The sequence below is a fragment of the Sebastes umbrosus genome, chromosome 5, assembly GCF_015220745.1.
Source record: "Sebastes umbrosus isolate fSebUmb1 chromosome 5, fSebUmb1.pri, whole genome shotgun sequence".
Taxonomy (NCBI): Eukaryota; Metazoa; Chordata; class Actinopteri; order Perciformes; family Sebastidae; genus Sebastes; species Sebastes umbrosus.
The window spans coordinates 34,866,709-34,881,817 of NC_051273.1; the positions used below are offsets into that span (position 1 = coordinate 34,866,709).

The 15,109-nt window shown below is 45.3% G+C and overlaps 1 protein-coding gene across 1 annotated transcript in view; it reads left to right on the forward strand.

Moving 5' to 3' along the window:
* LOC119487935 (cadherin-2-like) overlaps positions 1-15,109 on the forward strand; it is a 111,910-nt gene that overhangs the window by 43,101 nt on the left and 53,700 nt on the right. The window contains exons 3-5 of the mRNA XM_037769016.1: positions 8,236-8,465; positions 10,920-11,093; positions 13,192-13,347. Of these exons, the coding sequence (XP_037624944.1) occupies positions 8,236-8,465; positions 10,920-11,093; positions 13,192-13,347 (560 nt within the window). The remainder of the gene's footprint in view (positions 1-8,235; positions 8,466-10,919; positions 11,094-13,191; positions 13,348-15,109) is intronic.

Sequence of the window (15,109 nt, forward strand, 5' to 3'; positions counted from 1 at the left end):
ACCTCAGGAATTCATTGGTGCCAACCATGTCATACTAGCTTGTCGCGAAGGAGGTTAGATAACGCTCCAAAAACTGTCATGTCCATTTTCAAAGGGGTCCCCCTTGACCTCTGACCTCCAGATGTGTGAATGTAAATGGGTTCTATGGGTACCCACGAGTCTCCCCTTTACAGACATGCCCACTTTATGATAATCACATGCAGTTTGAGGCAAATCATAGTCAAGTCAGCACACTGACACACTGACAGCTGTTGTTGTCTGTTGGGCTGCAGTTTGCCATGTTATGATTTAAGCATATTTTTTATGCTAAATGCAGTACCTGTGAGGGTTTCTGGACAATATCGGTTATTGTGTTGTGTTGTTAATTGATTTCCAATAATAAATATAAACATACATTTGCATAAAGCAGCATATTTGTCCACTCTCATGTTGATAAGAGTATTAAATACTTGACAAATCTCCTTTTAAAGTACCTTTTGAACAGATAAAAAAATTTCATTAATTTGCGATTAATCACAATGAACTATTTAAATCGATTGACAGCTTTAAAACAAAAAGTTTTTTTTTATCAAGGATAATTAATTAAAAAATCAAATATGTATTTTTAGTACCTTTGAGCTAAATGCTTATGTCTGCATGCTAACATATAGACAATGTTACATGCTGATGTGTGTCAGAATGCTAACAATTGATAATGTGCACAAGTACAGCTGAGGCTGATGGGAATGTCAGAAGTTTTGCAGATTTAGTCATGAAACAAAGTATTGAAATGTTGCACCTGCTTTGAATGTTATCAGCCATTTGGGCGTCATCGGTGGTTATCAGCCTCATAGATATGTGTTGGAAGGGGCCTGCTAGTAGGTTCAGAAGGCTGTTATCATCTATTCACAGATATGAAAACATAAACGTTAGGCACCGACCTCTGGTGGCCGTAGTAATTATGACGGGAGCAAAGGAGAAAGTGAAGTGATGTAGTATAAAGAGAGGAGGTCGGGGTGGAGGGAGGAGTCAAACACACGGGACGTTCACCCAGGAGACCGCTGTTACGTACGTAACGTAACTTAACCGTGATCGTTCTCTTAGACCTAAACAAGTAGTTTTGTTTTGATTCACAGCGTTCACAAAAACTGCGACCGTTTCATTTTCACAGTGTGCGGGTGGGTGCAGTCTGCTCACTGAATGTCTGAAGCATTACAATGGTAGCTCTATAAAAACTGATAACAGCCATTTAATGGGCTGATTACATTTGATTGGGTGAATTTTGCCCTGATAGTGGTGCTAGAGAAAACGTCACCAAAGTAGCCAGTGTGCCTTCATCCTCTGGGAACCATGAATGTCTGTACAATGTTTAGATAATTCACAGGATATATATTACAACTCTGACTTGTTGCTGAAGCTAGAAGAAAAGTTAGGGGAATCACCAAAGTGATGAGGATTGATCCTCTGAGGACTATGACAATCCATCCAATAGTTGATGAGATATCTCAGTATGGACTGACACTGAGAGAGACAGACACTGCTAACATGGCTGCAAACTGTAAATAGTTCAACAGAAGCTCATGTTGTTCAGCTAATAGGATCGAACAAAGTCAGACTTTGTTATCTTCTGACTGCTCTTACAACACAGCAGCTTCAGGTTCCAGCACCAGCCCCCCCTCCAGTCCATATTGTTGAGCTGGTAGGGGTTATCTCAGTGCATGTTTGTTATGCTGCGATGGCTGACTACGAGTGGATGAACTGGTAACCACCCACTGCTGCCCAGCAACATCTGGAAGCCCCATGCTTAGTTCTGCCCCAGTTCCCTGTATACTGCGCGGTGGGGGGGCCGAGAGTCGAGGTGGTTCTTCTCTATGACCATCACCTTTATCAGGCCCGAGGTGGTTCTTCTCTATGACCATCACCTGTACCAGGACTGAGGTGGTTCTTCTCTATGACCATCACCTGTACCAGGACCGCGGTGGTTCTTCTCTATGACCATCACCTGTACCAGGACTGAGGTGGTTCTTCTCTATGACCATCACCTGTACCAGGACCACGGTGGTTCTTCTCTATGACCATCACCTGTATCAGGACCAGTGTCTCAAGACAGTGTCTCAAGACAGTTTATGATATATATTGATTCATGTTCTGGTATCTACGGTCCTTAAAGGGGGCCTCCCTCCACAGAGTTTACATGAGGATCAAGTCTCCTTGTCATGAGGAGTACTACTACTACCAGTATTATATCTTCTGAGGCTCTGGACGAAGATTTACAAGTCTGAGACCATAGATGATGATGATGATGGTGATGTCATCAGGGAAACAGAAAGCCTTTGTTACAAAGAAAGATGTGGGTGTTTCCCAGGCAGGGAGGGTCTAATGACAAGACTCCAGTGAGTTGCATTATGGAAAGTGTAGGATCCAGTGTTTTTTGGAGATTCAGAGCTAAACATCAGGATATCTCCTCCTCATCTACTGCTTTGATTTAAACCATAATTTGAAAAAACAAGTCCCCCAACTTCATAGAAGAGCAACACGGGCCTTCATGTTCCTCTATAGTGCAACTTCCTTGTTTTACAAATATTACAGAGAGTTTCCTCAAACAACTGATTTGAGAAATGGTTTTTCATGATATTTTCTGAGGATTCTTGTGGTCACCAGAGGGCGGCTCTAAAAGCATCCCTTTAGCATCACCATTAGGCTAAAATTAAAAGAAACTCCAACTGGCTGTTAATGCAATGAAATGTACGGAGCACATTCATGTTCCTGAGAGGACGGCCCCTTCCTTATTCTACACTCTACAGAATATTTCCCGTTAGCCAAACCGTCAACTCTATACACAACATGCAATGAGGATAAGACTCCCGTGTAAAGTTCTTATCACAAGTTCCCAAGTGATGGACCCTTTTGATTTTAATAACCATATTCCCTTTCCTGTAATGCCACCCTCAGGACAAAATTAATATTTGAACCCCTGTCACCGGTAAGGATCGTAGAATATCCCATCAAACACATGAACATTGTGTATAAAGAATATTTCAGCATCTGGGCAGCTTCCCAGCCTTTAGTCTTTTTGGCTGTGTCTGAAATCACTGCACTACATACCCGACATATCGTTCAACATTCTTCTGTGTGAAGTAGTAGTAATTAGGGATGCACCGATACCGATACCAGTACTCGTACTCGTACTCTCAAAACGGCTACGATACAACACCACCGATACCACTTTACGGTGGTGTGCCCGACCCCGGTGGGCCTGGATCCCACCTCAGCCGGAGACAGTGAACTCAGCATCGTAGCTGCTAAGTTAACGCTCCCGGACGGTGAACTGGGGTCTCCCGTCAACGAATATCTGTTGTGCTCCTGCAGCTGGTACGAGGCACAAATCTTGTCAGTTAACGGTTAATAATCGGTTAACGAGGGTCGGTTATTGGTTAAGAACTTTTTTTCAAAATGAGCATCCCTAATTCAACTATAGAGAGACTAAAGCATGTTGCCTTAGTTTCATCACGTGTGTCGATCAGGAGCACAAACCAACGTAGACACAGAGGACTCGTGAGTCATGTGATCACAAGCTCCACATTACTATTATTATTATTATTGTAATGAAATATACTCTGATTCACACTGTATTCCGATGCTTTAAAAAAATAACAATAAGTGCACAGTTACAGAACTAGGCCTTATTCTGAACGGAGCATTTTCTGATTAACACATGTGTGATATGCTAATATTATTCTGGTTTTAGGAGCATTCTTTGGACATGTATACGGAGCATTCGCAATATGAGTGTGTTAGAGACTGTGGCTCAGAGGGTAGAGCAGGTTGTCCATCAATCGGAAGGTTGGTGGTTTGATCCCCAGCTGCTCCGGGTCACATGTCGGTGTGTCCTTGAGCAAGACACTTAACCCCAAATTGCTCCCGAAGGCATAGCTGTCGCGGTGTGAATGAGTATTTAGATCCTGATGGGCAAAGTTGGCACCTTGCATGGCAGCCTCTGTCATCAGTGTATGAATGTGTGTGTGAATGCTGACATGTAGCCTTGAGTGGTTGGAAGACTAGAAAAGCGCTATATAAATGCAAGTCCATTTACGGCAGTTTGCGTCACACGGCCTCTTTCCTGTTTACAGTCAGCTGTGTGTGTTGGACACAAACAAACTATAGCCGACAGTGTGCAGAGATGCATGAAAAAGAAAAAGAAGGAGACACTCCTACTGTTCAACATTATGAAAGACTTTGACATCAACAGGTTTTTCAGTGATATAGGCAAACATCACAACGCCGACCTTTTAAAGAAGAAGTTGAAGGATTGAAAGAGGGAGGCCGCGTTCGTACGGTTGAACTAGTCCGCCACCGGTTACGTTAATCGGAGTACGCACAGCTGCATGTAAACGGGAATATTAGTGGAATATTCATTTTCATTGTAAACAACTTAGTAGAAATATTGGGCAATAAGGGGCAAAAACCAGAATATTTTGTGCATGTAAACGTAGTCAGTGTATGTCTATGTTCAGACATCTGTGTCACCTTCTCTTAGTTTCCTGCTCTCCGTCTCTCTGTCTCTCTGTTCTCTGTCTCAGAAGTGCTGTTTCCATCACGCACATTTCAACTGTGAGTAATAAGGTGTGTTCTATCAGCGGAGAAGAGGTGAATGACGTAGCATCCTGAATGTGAGAAACAAAACCATGAACCCTCTGAGAACAACAATAGAGCTGTTTTAGTCTTTTTTAGGAGGGTGCAGGGGGTCTTTAGGGCGAGATAGCAGGTCAACAGTAGATGTCACATAGTGGTGTACATCATTTGAAAGCTGGGAAGGTCATGAATCAGAAATAAATATTATTAATTAATTAATTAATTAAAATAAATAGTGAAAATGTATAAGAGTTTAGATCATGATGATTGAAGTATATGATGGTCAACCCCATGCTCTATTATGTCTCATAAGTTGTTGCAGCAATTTTTGAGTTTGATACCATTTGTTACACAGATTTGGTGCTAAATATAACCATTTTTTACCACTGGAGAACTGATAAAAAATTATCAATAATCCCTCCAAAATACCACATTAAGACATCAAGACCTTGAGGAACAACATAGAAAAACGACATGCTAACATGTTCATCTAACATTACTGCCAAGCAGGTGAAATATAGAGTGATATTGTGCTTTTAGCTGACGTGTGTCGCCTCACTGTTTTGAGCGACGCTCGTTCATGTCTATGTAGAGCGAGCACAAGCGACCGCGATCAACAGGACGCTGTCTTTCATTGACTTAACAGCCACAGGGGTCGCTGTTAACAAGCAATTTCTGATTCTTACAAACAGTCCCTTTAAGGTACTTTCAAATGTTGACAGCTGAATGTAATGTGTCCCCTTCTTGGGCTCTTGAATATTATAGAGTACTTGATTAATTAAAAAAAAGACATCTACAGATTAATTTCTGATGAAATGAGTCCTCAGCTACAGCCCTACATGGGATACAGGTGTAATGTAGAATTTCTGTGGCTTGCTTTAGTTGTTTCTGCATGAAACAAGCATCCAGATGTTTTGTATTATTGTGAAATTCCTTGTTTCCATCCTCCTGTCTTGGTTTGCTGCTCTTTCAGAAGCTGCAGCCTCTTCCTCTCCCTCTCTTCCCCCCTCACTCTCTCTCAGCCGTTCTGGACGCACCGACTTTTTGTTAATGTTCCGACCGTGATGAGCTGACATTTTGCCGTTGACAGCTTCGTTCTGCAAGAGTCGTTCTGCGTCTGCTCCGATCACACCGCAGAAAAAACTTGCGATGATTTCCGTAAATGCAGTCATCGTAGTGCCGCTGCTTCTCCTTCAACCTCTTAAAAGCATTTGTATCCCTTAAATTTCCCCTTAAGCAGCTTTGAAGGGGAAAAGAAATCTATTTTTCTGCCCAGTTTGACAGCTTCACATATTCTATTCTGTATCTGTTTGTTCCATGACGGGTAAATAATTCAAAACCAGCGTGTATTTTAAGGCAGAAAGGATGAAAATGTTCTAGATGTCTTGAGCATCATTTAGTGAACTTTTTTTCCTCCAAAATTCAGTCTGACTTTTTTTGGACATTTTGGGAACTTGGCAAAGGAAGGGTGGACTCATCACCCACAATGTTCCCACATACAGACTCCAAGTCCTTCTCTCATCATCCATGTCAGGCACTGAGCTGTGATCGGGCAGATATTTTGGCTTTGGCTGCCGCTCTACTGGTGCAGGATGAAGTCGTTCATGTGTCTCCACCCATCGAGGTTCTTATTTAAATCCTGCTAGCTCGTTATAGAGAGATAATTGGGAAGCTGTTGACCATGACGATCAGCTTTCCTTCTGTTTTGTTTGAAGTACTTCATGTAATTGAACATAAAAAAACGGGTGTGCTTCTGTCTCCTGAAGGAATCAAAATGAGCATGACTGGTTGTCTCCAGGTTGTTGCTCCGACACACATCAGAAGACATCTGCATAGTTGAAAAGTTGAACCTTTCTCAGCTTCCCCAGGTTGCACCGCTGGGCCGCTATAGAGTGTGGACTTGAGGAGGATGGTGCCAGGATGTTATTTCAAGGTTCAATTCACATAAAAATGCCATTCTGTCCAGCTCCGGTGACAGGGTGAAGCGTTCAATCATCCAGAAGGAAGTCCAAGTAGAGCTGATGAAAGCAGCGATCAGGACGACTGGTGGACCTGTCCCTCTGGGGGCACGTCCAACTATAGGAGGAGACCCTGTGGCAGACCCAGAGCACGCTAGAGAGATTACATTTCCCGCCTGGCCTGGGAATGGCGGGGAACGTCTGGGTTACCTTGCTCAGCCTGCTCGGGGTTGGTTTTCATGGTTTGGGTGTGTGACCCCTTAGTTCCGATGAAAAATCTGAATGTATCTAGAAATGCTGAGTCAAAGGCAACTGGACTTGCTTTAGATTCTTGAAGACATTTTGAGTCTCATTGAAAAGACTTGTTAAGGTCTAACTGACTGATGGGGCCCCCCAGATATTTAAAGGTTCCTGTGGACTCCTAGTAGTGCTATGGAGAGCTTTTTTTACAAGTGGGTCCACTTTTCTTTTGTCACATGAACACGCACGATGATGCATCTTTTACGATTCACATTTCATGAAGTTTAGCTGAATGTGTGGGATCTGTTTCAAATCTTTCAGTAAAATAAATGACAATATGTAAACATGAACCCAGAGGTGGGTTCAGCAGGAATGTAAAAGTGAACCACCGTGGCTGCTGGCTGCTGGCTGCTGGCTGCTGGCTGCTGGCTGCTGGCTGCTGGCTGCTGGCTGCTGGCTGTGGGCTGGCTGCTGGCTGGCTGCCGGCTGCCGGCTGCGGGCTGCTGGCTGCTTGCTGCTTGCTGCTTGCTGCTGGCTGCTGGCTGGCTGCTGTCTGCGGGCTGCAGGCTGCTGGCTGCTGGCTGCGGGCTGCCTGCTGGCTGCCTGCGGGCTGCGGGCTGCGGGCTGCGGGCTGCGGGCTGAGGGCTGCCTGCTGGCTGCGGGCTGAGGGCTGCCTGCTGGCTGCGGGCTGCCTGCTGCCTGCTGGCTGCTGCTGGCTGCAGGCTGCCTGCTGGCTGCGGGCTGCCTGCTGCCGGCTGCCCGCTGGCTGCCTGCTGCCGGCTGCCGGCTGCCGGCTGCCTGCTGGCTGCGGGCTGCCTGCTGCCGGCTGCCTGCTGGCTGCTGGCTGCCGGCTGCTGCCTGCTAGCTGGCTGCTACCTGCCGGCTGCTTGCTACTGGCTGCTGGCTGCGGGCTTATGGCTGCTGGCTGCTAGCTGCGGGCTGCTGCTGGCTGCGGGCTGCCTGCTTGCACCTGGCTGCTGGCTGCTGGCTGCTGGCTGCGGGCTGCTGGCTGCCGGCTGCCGGCTGCTTGCTACTGGCTGCCGGTTGCTGGCTGCTGGCTGCTGGCTGCTGGCTGCTGGCTGCTTGCTACTGGCTGCCGGTTGCTGGCTGCTGGCTGCGGGCTGCTGGCTGCCGGTTGCCGGCTGCTGGCTGCGGGCTGCTGTCTGCTGGCTGCTTGCTGCTGGCTGCTTGCTGCTGGCTGCTGTCTGCTGGCTGCCGGTTGCTGGCTGCTTGCTACTGGCTGCTGGCTGCTGGCTGCTTGCTACTGGCTGCTGGCTGCGGGGCACCAGCTGCTGGCTGCTGCTGGGTGTATTTACACGTTTAACCTGATCACTATACAGCACACAGCACATCACGCAGGTGGGTTTTTCCTCTCAGTTTGACGTCTGTCTCCGTCTCTCTCTCTCTCTCTCTCTCTCTCTCTTAGTGAGCTTCATGGACTGCGGTAGAGGGAAGGTGTGGTTCGGGGTTGGAGATTCGTCTGCTTTCAGGGTGAGCGAGGACGGCGTTGTCTACACCCTGCGCCGTCTCAGCCTGGCGGGAAAGGGAAAAGCTGTGGAGGTGGTCTACGCTCGAGACCTGCAGTCCAAACAGGTCTGGAAGACCAGAGTGCATCTCCACGTCCATCCACATGGCAACAGCGCCGGACATGAAGAGGTAAAACAGCAGCAGCAGCAGAGAGCTGTTCACATGTAGACCCACTTGGTACATGTGTACAGTGTCTCTTTATTTGACTCAGCTGAGCTGGAAAATGTTTGGTTCTAACTCATTTGGTATCGATTACTTCAAAAAAAGAATATCAATAATAAAGTTATATGAATACAAACATGGGAGGCTGCATCACCTCCAAACATTTCCTCTACTTTTGTATAATGTTTGTGCCAAAACTGCCATGACATATTTAGCTGGCCCATGTCACATGACTGTGTATATTACACATATATTCAGTGTACACAGATCTACTGTGTAGGAGCAGTACAATCTGAGCATGACGGGCTGTTAGTCTTCAAGGCTTCGGCGGTGTTGGATGAACTACTGTATGTTCAGATATAAAATCAGCTTTCGCAGCCCAGCAGGCGTCTGAGGTTGGCCAAGTGCTGATTGCAGAGACAAAGTGAGTCAAACAGCCATCTGTTGGTTCGTTTCGTGTGCAACAGCGATAATAAGGCCCTCTGCATGTATTTAGACAAGGCACCGGCCCGATTGGCTGTTCTTCTAAACACGGCCCAGAAATAGCCGGCTGCCATATGCTTTAGCTGCTATCAGCATCGCTGGCTGCAGTAGGCGAGACGAGAGAGGAGGAGAATCATAGAGAGCGAGAGAAGCTGTCAACAATCCTTCATGAGGAACAAGTCGTGAGGAGCAGCCGTTAGCAGTTAGCAGCCAGTCATAGCAGCCAGGGGAGCCGTGTCAGCACCGCGGCCTCCTACTGAGAGGCAGGACCAGACCAGGGCTGGTATCAGTGAGACAAACAGCCATCATATTTACAGCCATCAAGCTGTCATTACTGACGTTGTTGCTGCCGTTTTTATTCCTAGATGGAGTGTTAATGGAGCAGCTACAATTTAAGCGCCTGGCACTGATCGATCCGAACTCCGCTCAGAAAACAAGCATTTTAAAAGTTGTTTGCTTGTCGTCTTGCGGACAGACCTGACAAAGCATGAATTCAGACTTTTTACTAATCAGCATCATTCTGTAGTTATTTCGGCTTCACTTTTGATCTGTTTACAACAACGCTGCCGTATTTATTCCTAGATGACGTTATGTTGAGTGTTGATGGAGTAGCTACAATGTTAGCATAGCCTGGCACTGATCGATCCGAACTCCGTTCAGAAAACAAGCATTTTAAAAGTTGTTTGCTTGTTGTGTTGCGGACAGATCTGACAAAACATGGATTTGGTCTTTTTACAAATCTACATCATAATGTTGTTATTTCGGCATCATTTCGATCCGTTTATTGTATTATTATTATTATTATTATTTTGAGTTTGTACCGCAGTAGCGATGTATGGCTTGCTCCCCAGAAAACGTAAACACAGAACTGTTCTCCGCCTTTTCAATTTGAAAGAGCAACGGCCAATGAGAAAACACCAACAGTCGGCCGACCAATCCTGTAACTTCATCAATCACTCACTCAGTGACAGACTTTTGCGTTTGTAGGGCTGGCCCTCTGCGGTCCAGCCAAAAAAGAAGAATATATTTCAGTCTCACGAACCTCTACAGGGATAGATCATAGACGGTATAGAATACGGACGTAGTCTCTGTGACGTCTGTAGCAACTCAGACGCCACCACACAGACCCAGAGCATCATAGCATAGCATCACCATAGCAACAGATATACACACGGATAATCAAGGTCAAACACTCTGAATGACCTTCATGACCTTTGAGCGTAGCTGACAGACATTCGTATGAGGCGAAATCACTGAAATCGTCCACTCTTTTGTTGGTGTGCGGTTGTATTGTTCCAGTGGCATCAGATCATTCGTTCGACAACGGAAAAAAAACATTTGAATCACGAGAAAAGTTTGTCTCCCTTCGCTCTCTGATTCGGCTCTGCTGACTGGAAATGATGTCTCTTTTGTTGTTAGTCATTTAGCTGATTGCCTCTCATGCAATGACTCATATCTCTCTCTCGTTTTGTTTGTATGTTTTACAATGTATTCTATAAAGTCTTTATACTGTAATGCTGGACGATATGAGATTTATTGTTTTTTTATACGTGAAATTGAGTTGAATCAAAGACCTACAAGACCTCCCTCCAAGGTCCCTCTGAGCAGCAGGTGAAGTGTGGGAGGGCATCTCTTCCTTTTCCTCATCAGCCTCTGTGAAACCCTGCAGTGTGGCTGCACACACACACACACACACACACACACACACACACACGCACACACACACACACACACACACACACACTGACAGGTGGTGGTCATTTATCAGACAGACTATAATGAGAGCATTAATCCAAGCTACTGGAATGAGGTCAGAAATACCCTGAGTCACCAAGCCTTCTGGCTCTGCATCTCAGCTGTGCTCTGTGTTTGTGTGTGTGTGTGTGTGTGTGTGTGTGTGTGTGCGTGTGCGTGTGCGCTTGTTTACTGTCTGTGCAGGTAAAGCCCAGTGATGCAACACTGACTCAGCGGGTACCAGAGATCTTGTTTCCATGGCGCAGCGTGGTTGTCAGGGGTGATGGCACTCTGAGGCGGGTGAAGAGGGACTGGGTCATTCCACCTATCAACGTCCCCGAGAACTCACGAGGACAGTTCCCCGAGGAGCTAGTCAGAGTAAGACATACACACACACAAACACACACACACATACACACACACACACACACACACACGCACACACACACACACGCACACACACACACACACACACACACACACAAAAGCAAGCCTGTCTTACAGTAGCATGTGAGGAGCCGTTACTTAGGAGCCCTGAAGCAAGGCAACGAGCAGAATAACAGTTATATAGCAGAGTCAAGAGGAAACACAACGAGCTTCATTAGAAACAGAGAACATTAAAGACACATAGACATACAGAGAGACATACAACACGTACATTACATACAACACATAGACATTCAACACATAGACATACAACACATAGACATACAACACATACAGTACATACAACAGTCAAATGCAATTTAAATATTCAACCACGACAACAGAAAGCTCATGAAATGCAGAGGAGACAAGGGGATGTTGTGAGTCCGCTTTTAAATGTTAACAGCGAGGCAGAGCTGATACGAGCTGACAGAATATTCCAGCAGCCGGCAGCACACAAACCAAAAGCAGCTTCACCAACTCTGCATTTTAACCCTTGCAACACCCAAAGGCCCCCGTACCAGATGACCTCAGAAGGCCTGACGAGCCTTGTCGGAGATGTACCGCGGAGCGAGGCCACGCAGGACTTTATAGACGACGAGGAACATTTCAGTATGAACTGATGAACTCTGGCTGATGGGTTCAATAGAATGTGAGATTAGCTGTGGACAGACAGACACAGAGATGCACACACACACAAACACACACACCACACACACGTAGAGAATAGATAATAACTAATGTAGTGGGTTACTTGAGAACAGAAGTTCATTGTGGACCAACTAGCTTTGCTAACATATAGAGCTGTCAGGTCAGGTGATGACTCCTGACAGCTCTTAAAGCCAGTAGGAGGCTTTTCTAACAGTATTTGGGGCATGTTCAGCCTTTATTACAGACAGACAGAGATGACATGAAATGAGCGAGACGGTCCCTGGCCCTGACTCGGGGCAGGGATATTGATTCATGGTCAGTGTCTTAAAAGTCCCATATTGTAAAAAGTGAGATTTTCATGTCTTTTATATTATATAGCAGGTTTAAGTGGTATGTAAATACTTTGAAAGTATCAAAACACTCAATCCATGGAAAAACACACACAGCCCGTATTCAGAAAACTGTGCGTTTGAAACAAGCCGTCAGGATTTCTGTCCATTTGTGATGTCACAAATGTACAATATTTAGACGATTTCACAGTTTTAAACGTAAACATACTAAATGTGTCCCAGTTTATTGACATCAGCTGACAGGATGTAAACATGGAACCAAGCTGTTTCCTAGCAACGCAATTCCGTTGCCATTCCGTTGAAATGCGCTAAAACGGAGCGTTTCAGACAGAGCATGAATAAAGGTATATTCAGGCAGACAGTATGAGAAATATAATGTGTTTTTTTAACATTAAAGCATGTAAACATGTTCAAGTAGAAACCCAAAATACAAGCATGAACGTGGAAATGAGCACGATATGGGACCTTTAACCTCAACGTTACAGGGTGCCCCCAATAAGTGAACTCTTGAGTTTAGATTATTCTCCATATTCCTCCTCTGTGTTTCTGGTGTTTTTTGCATTCATGTGAAGCCCTGTCCTCCCAGTGCCGCCGTTCTCTTCTCTGTTGTGATCGTGCGGACGGCGTGCAGGATATCAACGCTGCACCAGGCATCGCACTTTATATTTTGACTTCAGCTCAAATCACATTTTCTCTAGTTGTGTAGCAGCAGCCTCAAGCATTTGCTGAGCGTTGCGTGTGCGCAGGCTTTAAGTCACACTGACATACGAGACACATCCAGGTCAAACTCAGAAAGTTTAGCTTCACTTGTATAATATGATATTTTTACCTTTAAACAGGCAGTCATTCTAATATCTCCCAGAATGCGGTGACAGCTGTCGATGCAGCAGACGACACAGAGAAGTGAAGACTTTTACAACGACTACTATTTATCACTAACCTCATCCATTGTTCCAGCTGTGTCTTGTGTGAAGTAAATTAAGTGTAAACACTTCCCTGTCCCTGCCTCCTCCTCCTCCTCCTCCTCCTCTCCATCTGTCTGTGTTCAGATCCGCTCAGACCGGGACAACAACAGGATGCTGCGTTACAGCGTGACGGGCCCCGGGGCCGACCAGCCTCCGACCGGCATCTTCATCATCAGCCCGATCTCGGGCCAGCTGTCCGTCACCAAGCCTCTGGACAGAGAGCACATCTCCAACTTCCATGTAAGACACTTCACACCGTGACAGCTCAGGGCAACAAACACATCATGTTTCTGTCCAGGTCATTTACAGACAACCTGAACTGTTGTTCTTACTACTGACATGTCGTACTTTCACTGAACCAGACACCCACAGCACTATATTACAGAGAAACCTCACAGTCTTATGGTAAAGATGACAGGGCAGTAAACAAGCTAAAATTCCAAATTGTGCCCAGCATATTAAGGAAAGGTAGTAAAGAAAAGTCATATTGGAAGGTAATAGAATCATATTTCATCCTAAAATTGGGTTAAAAATGATCTGAATTACAGTAAAAAAAAGTACCATAGTTAGAAAACATCACACTGTAGTGGCTGCTAGCTGCAGTAGTAGTACCAGGAGGTGATTAGCCTAGCTTAGCATAAAACACTGGAAGCAGGGGCAAACAGCTAGCCTGACTATCCAAAGTAAAAAATACACCTCTAAAGGTATTAATTATTATGTTGTGTCTTGTTCATTTAATCCATAACGCTCTGTAGTTTCAGGGGGGAGTTGTGTGGTCCCTTTCATCCCAGTGACAGGGATATATATACAGAATATTAAAAGTAATAATATGAAAAGCAAGATTGGACATCCTAAAAGGAATACTTCACCCCCAAAATAACCATCAGTAACTCACCCTATGTTATCTTGACTTATTGAAGAAAAATTAGTTTTTCTCTCATGCCTCCACGGGGAACAAAGAATACAAAAAACAGAGAAGTCTTAATGAATTGGAGTAAATGGGTGGCCGCTTTTCACAACAGCAAAACTATATTCAAACATCCGTTAACAAACTCTCACTCAGCTGGTGCAGAATAATCCAGGTCTCATATATCCAGTCGTATGCTCACTACTTCAGTAAAACAGGCTCAAACAGGAAGACTCGTCCAGACTCACGTGGACGAGATATTGTGGTTTTAGCTGACGTCTGTCGCCTCACTGATTTGACCGATGCTCGTTCATGTCTATTTAGAGCAAGCACAAGCGCGAGCAACAGGACGCAGACTTTCGTTAACTTAGCGGCCACAGGTGTCGCTGTTAACAAGACATTTCTGATTCTTACAGACAGTCCCTTTAAGTAATTTTCAACTTTAGTTCCGTAAAATGTTGAAAGTTGAACCTAGATGGGTTTGACAAGGAATTTGAAACTGGATTCAAATCCCATAAAATGCAAAGTAACACCGACGGTAACACCAACGGTAACACCAACGGTAGCACCGACAGTAACACAGTGTATTTAGTGATTTACCTCCCGCTCTGAGTCTGCCTCACCACCTCGGTTCGCATGTCATCCCCCCCGTTTTTATTTTCATCTCGGCTGTCACTTCTCTGCTGGATATATTCTCCCTCATCCACAGAGATGAAGAAGAAAATTCTTTAAAAACAGACTATATCTACTACAGTCACATCCACCTCTGAGAGAGTCTAACCTTTTGATCTGGAGGAATGCACACACACCCAGGGGAGTGGGAATCTGGAGTCGCAGCAGGATGATTTGCATTTAAGCTGTCTGATGAATATTCATGTGATTGGATGTAGTTGTCAGAGCTCGGAGCCGGGGATGTTTATTCATGACTGTGGCTCTCTAAGAGCCTCGTACAGATGCTACATACGCTGTGAAGGAAGAACTTATCGAGGGTCGGAGGCCAATCAGTGGCTTCATTCAGCAGCTTTGACCGTTTAACGCTAAATAGATACATATCATAGGCCTGCTGTCATAAAGTACACTATTGATTGAAGTAGG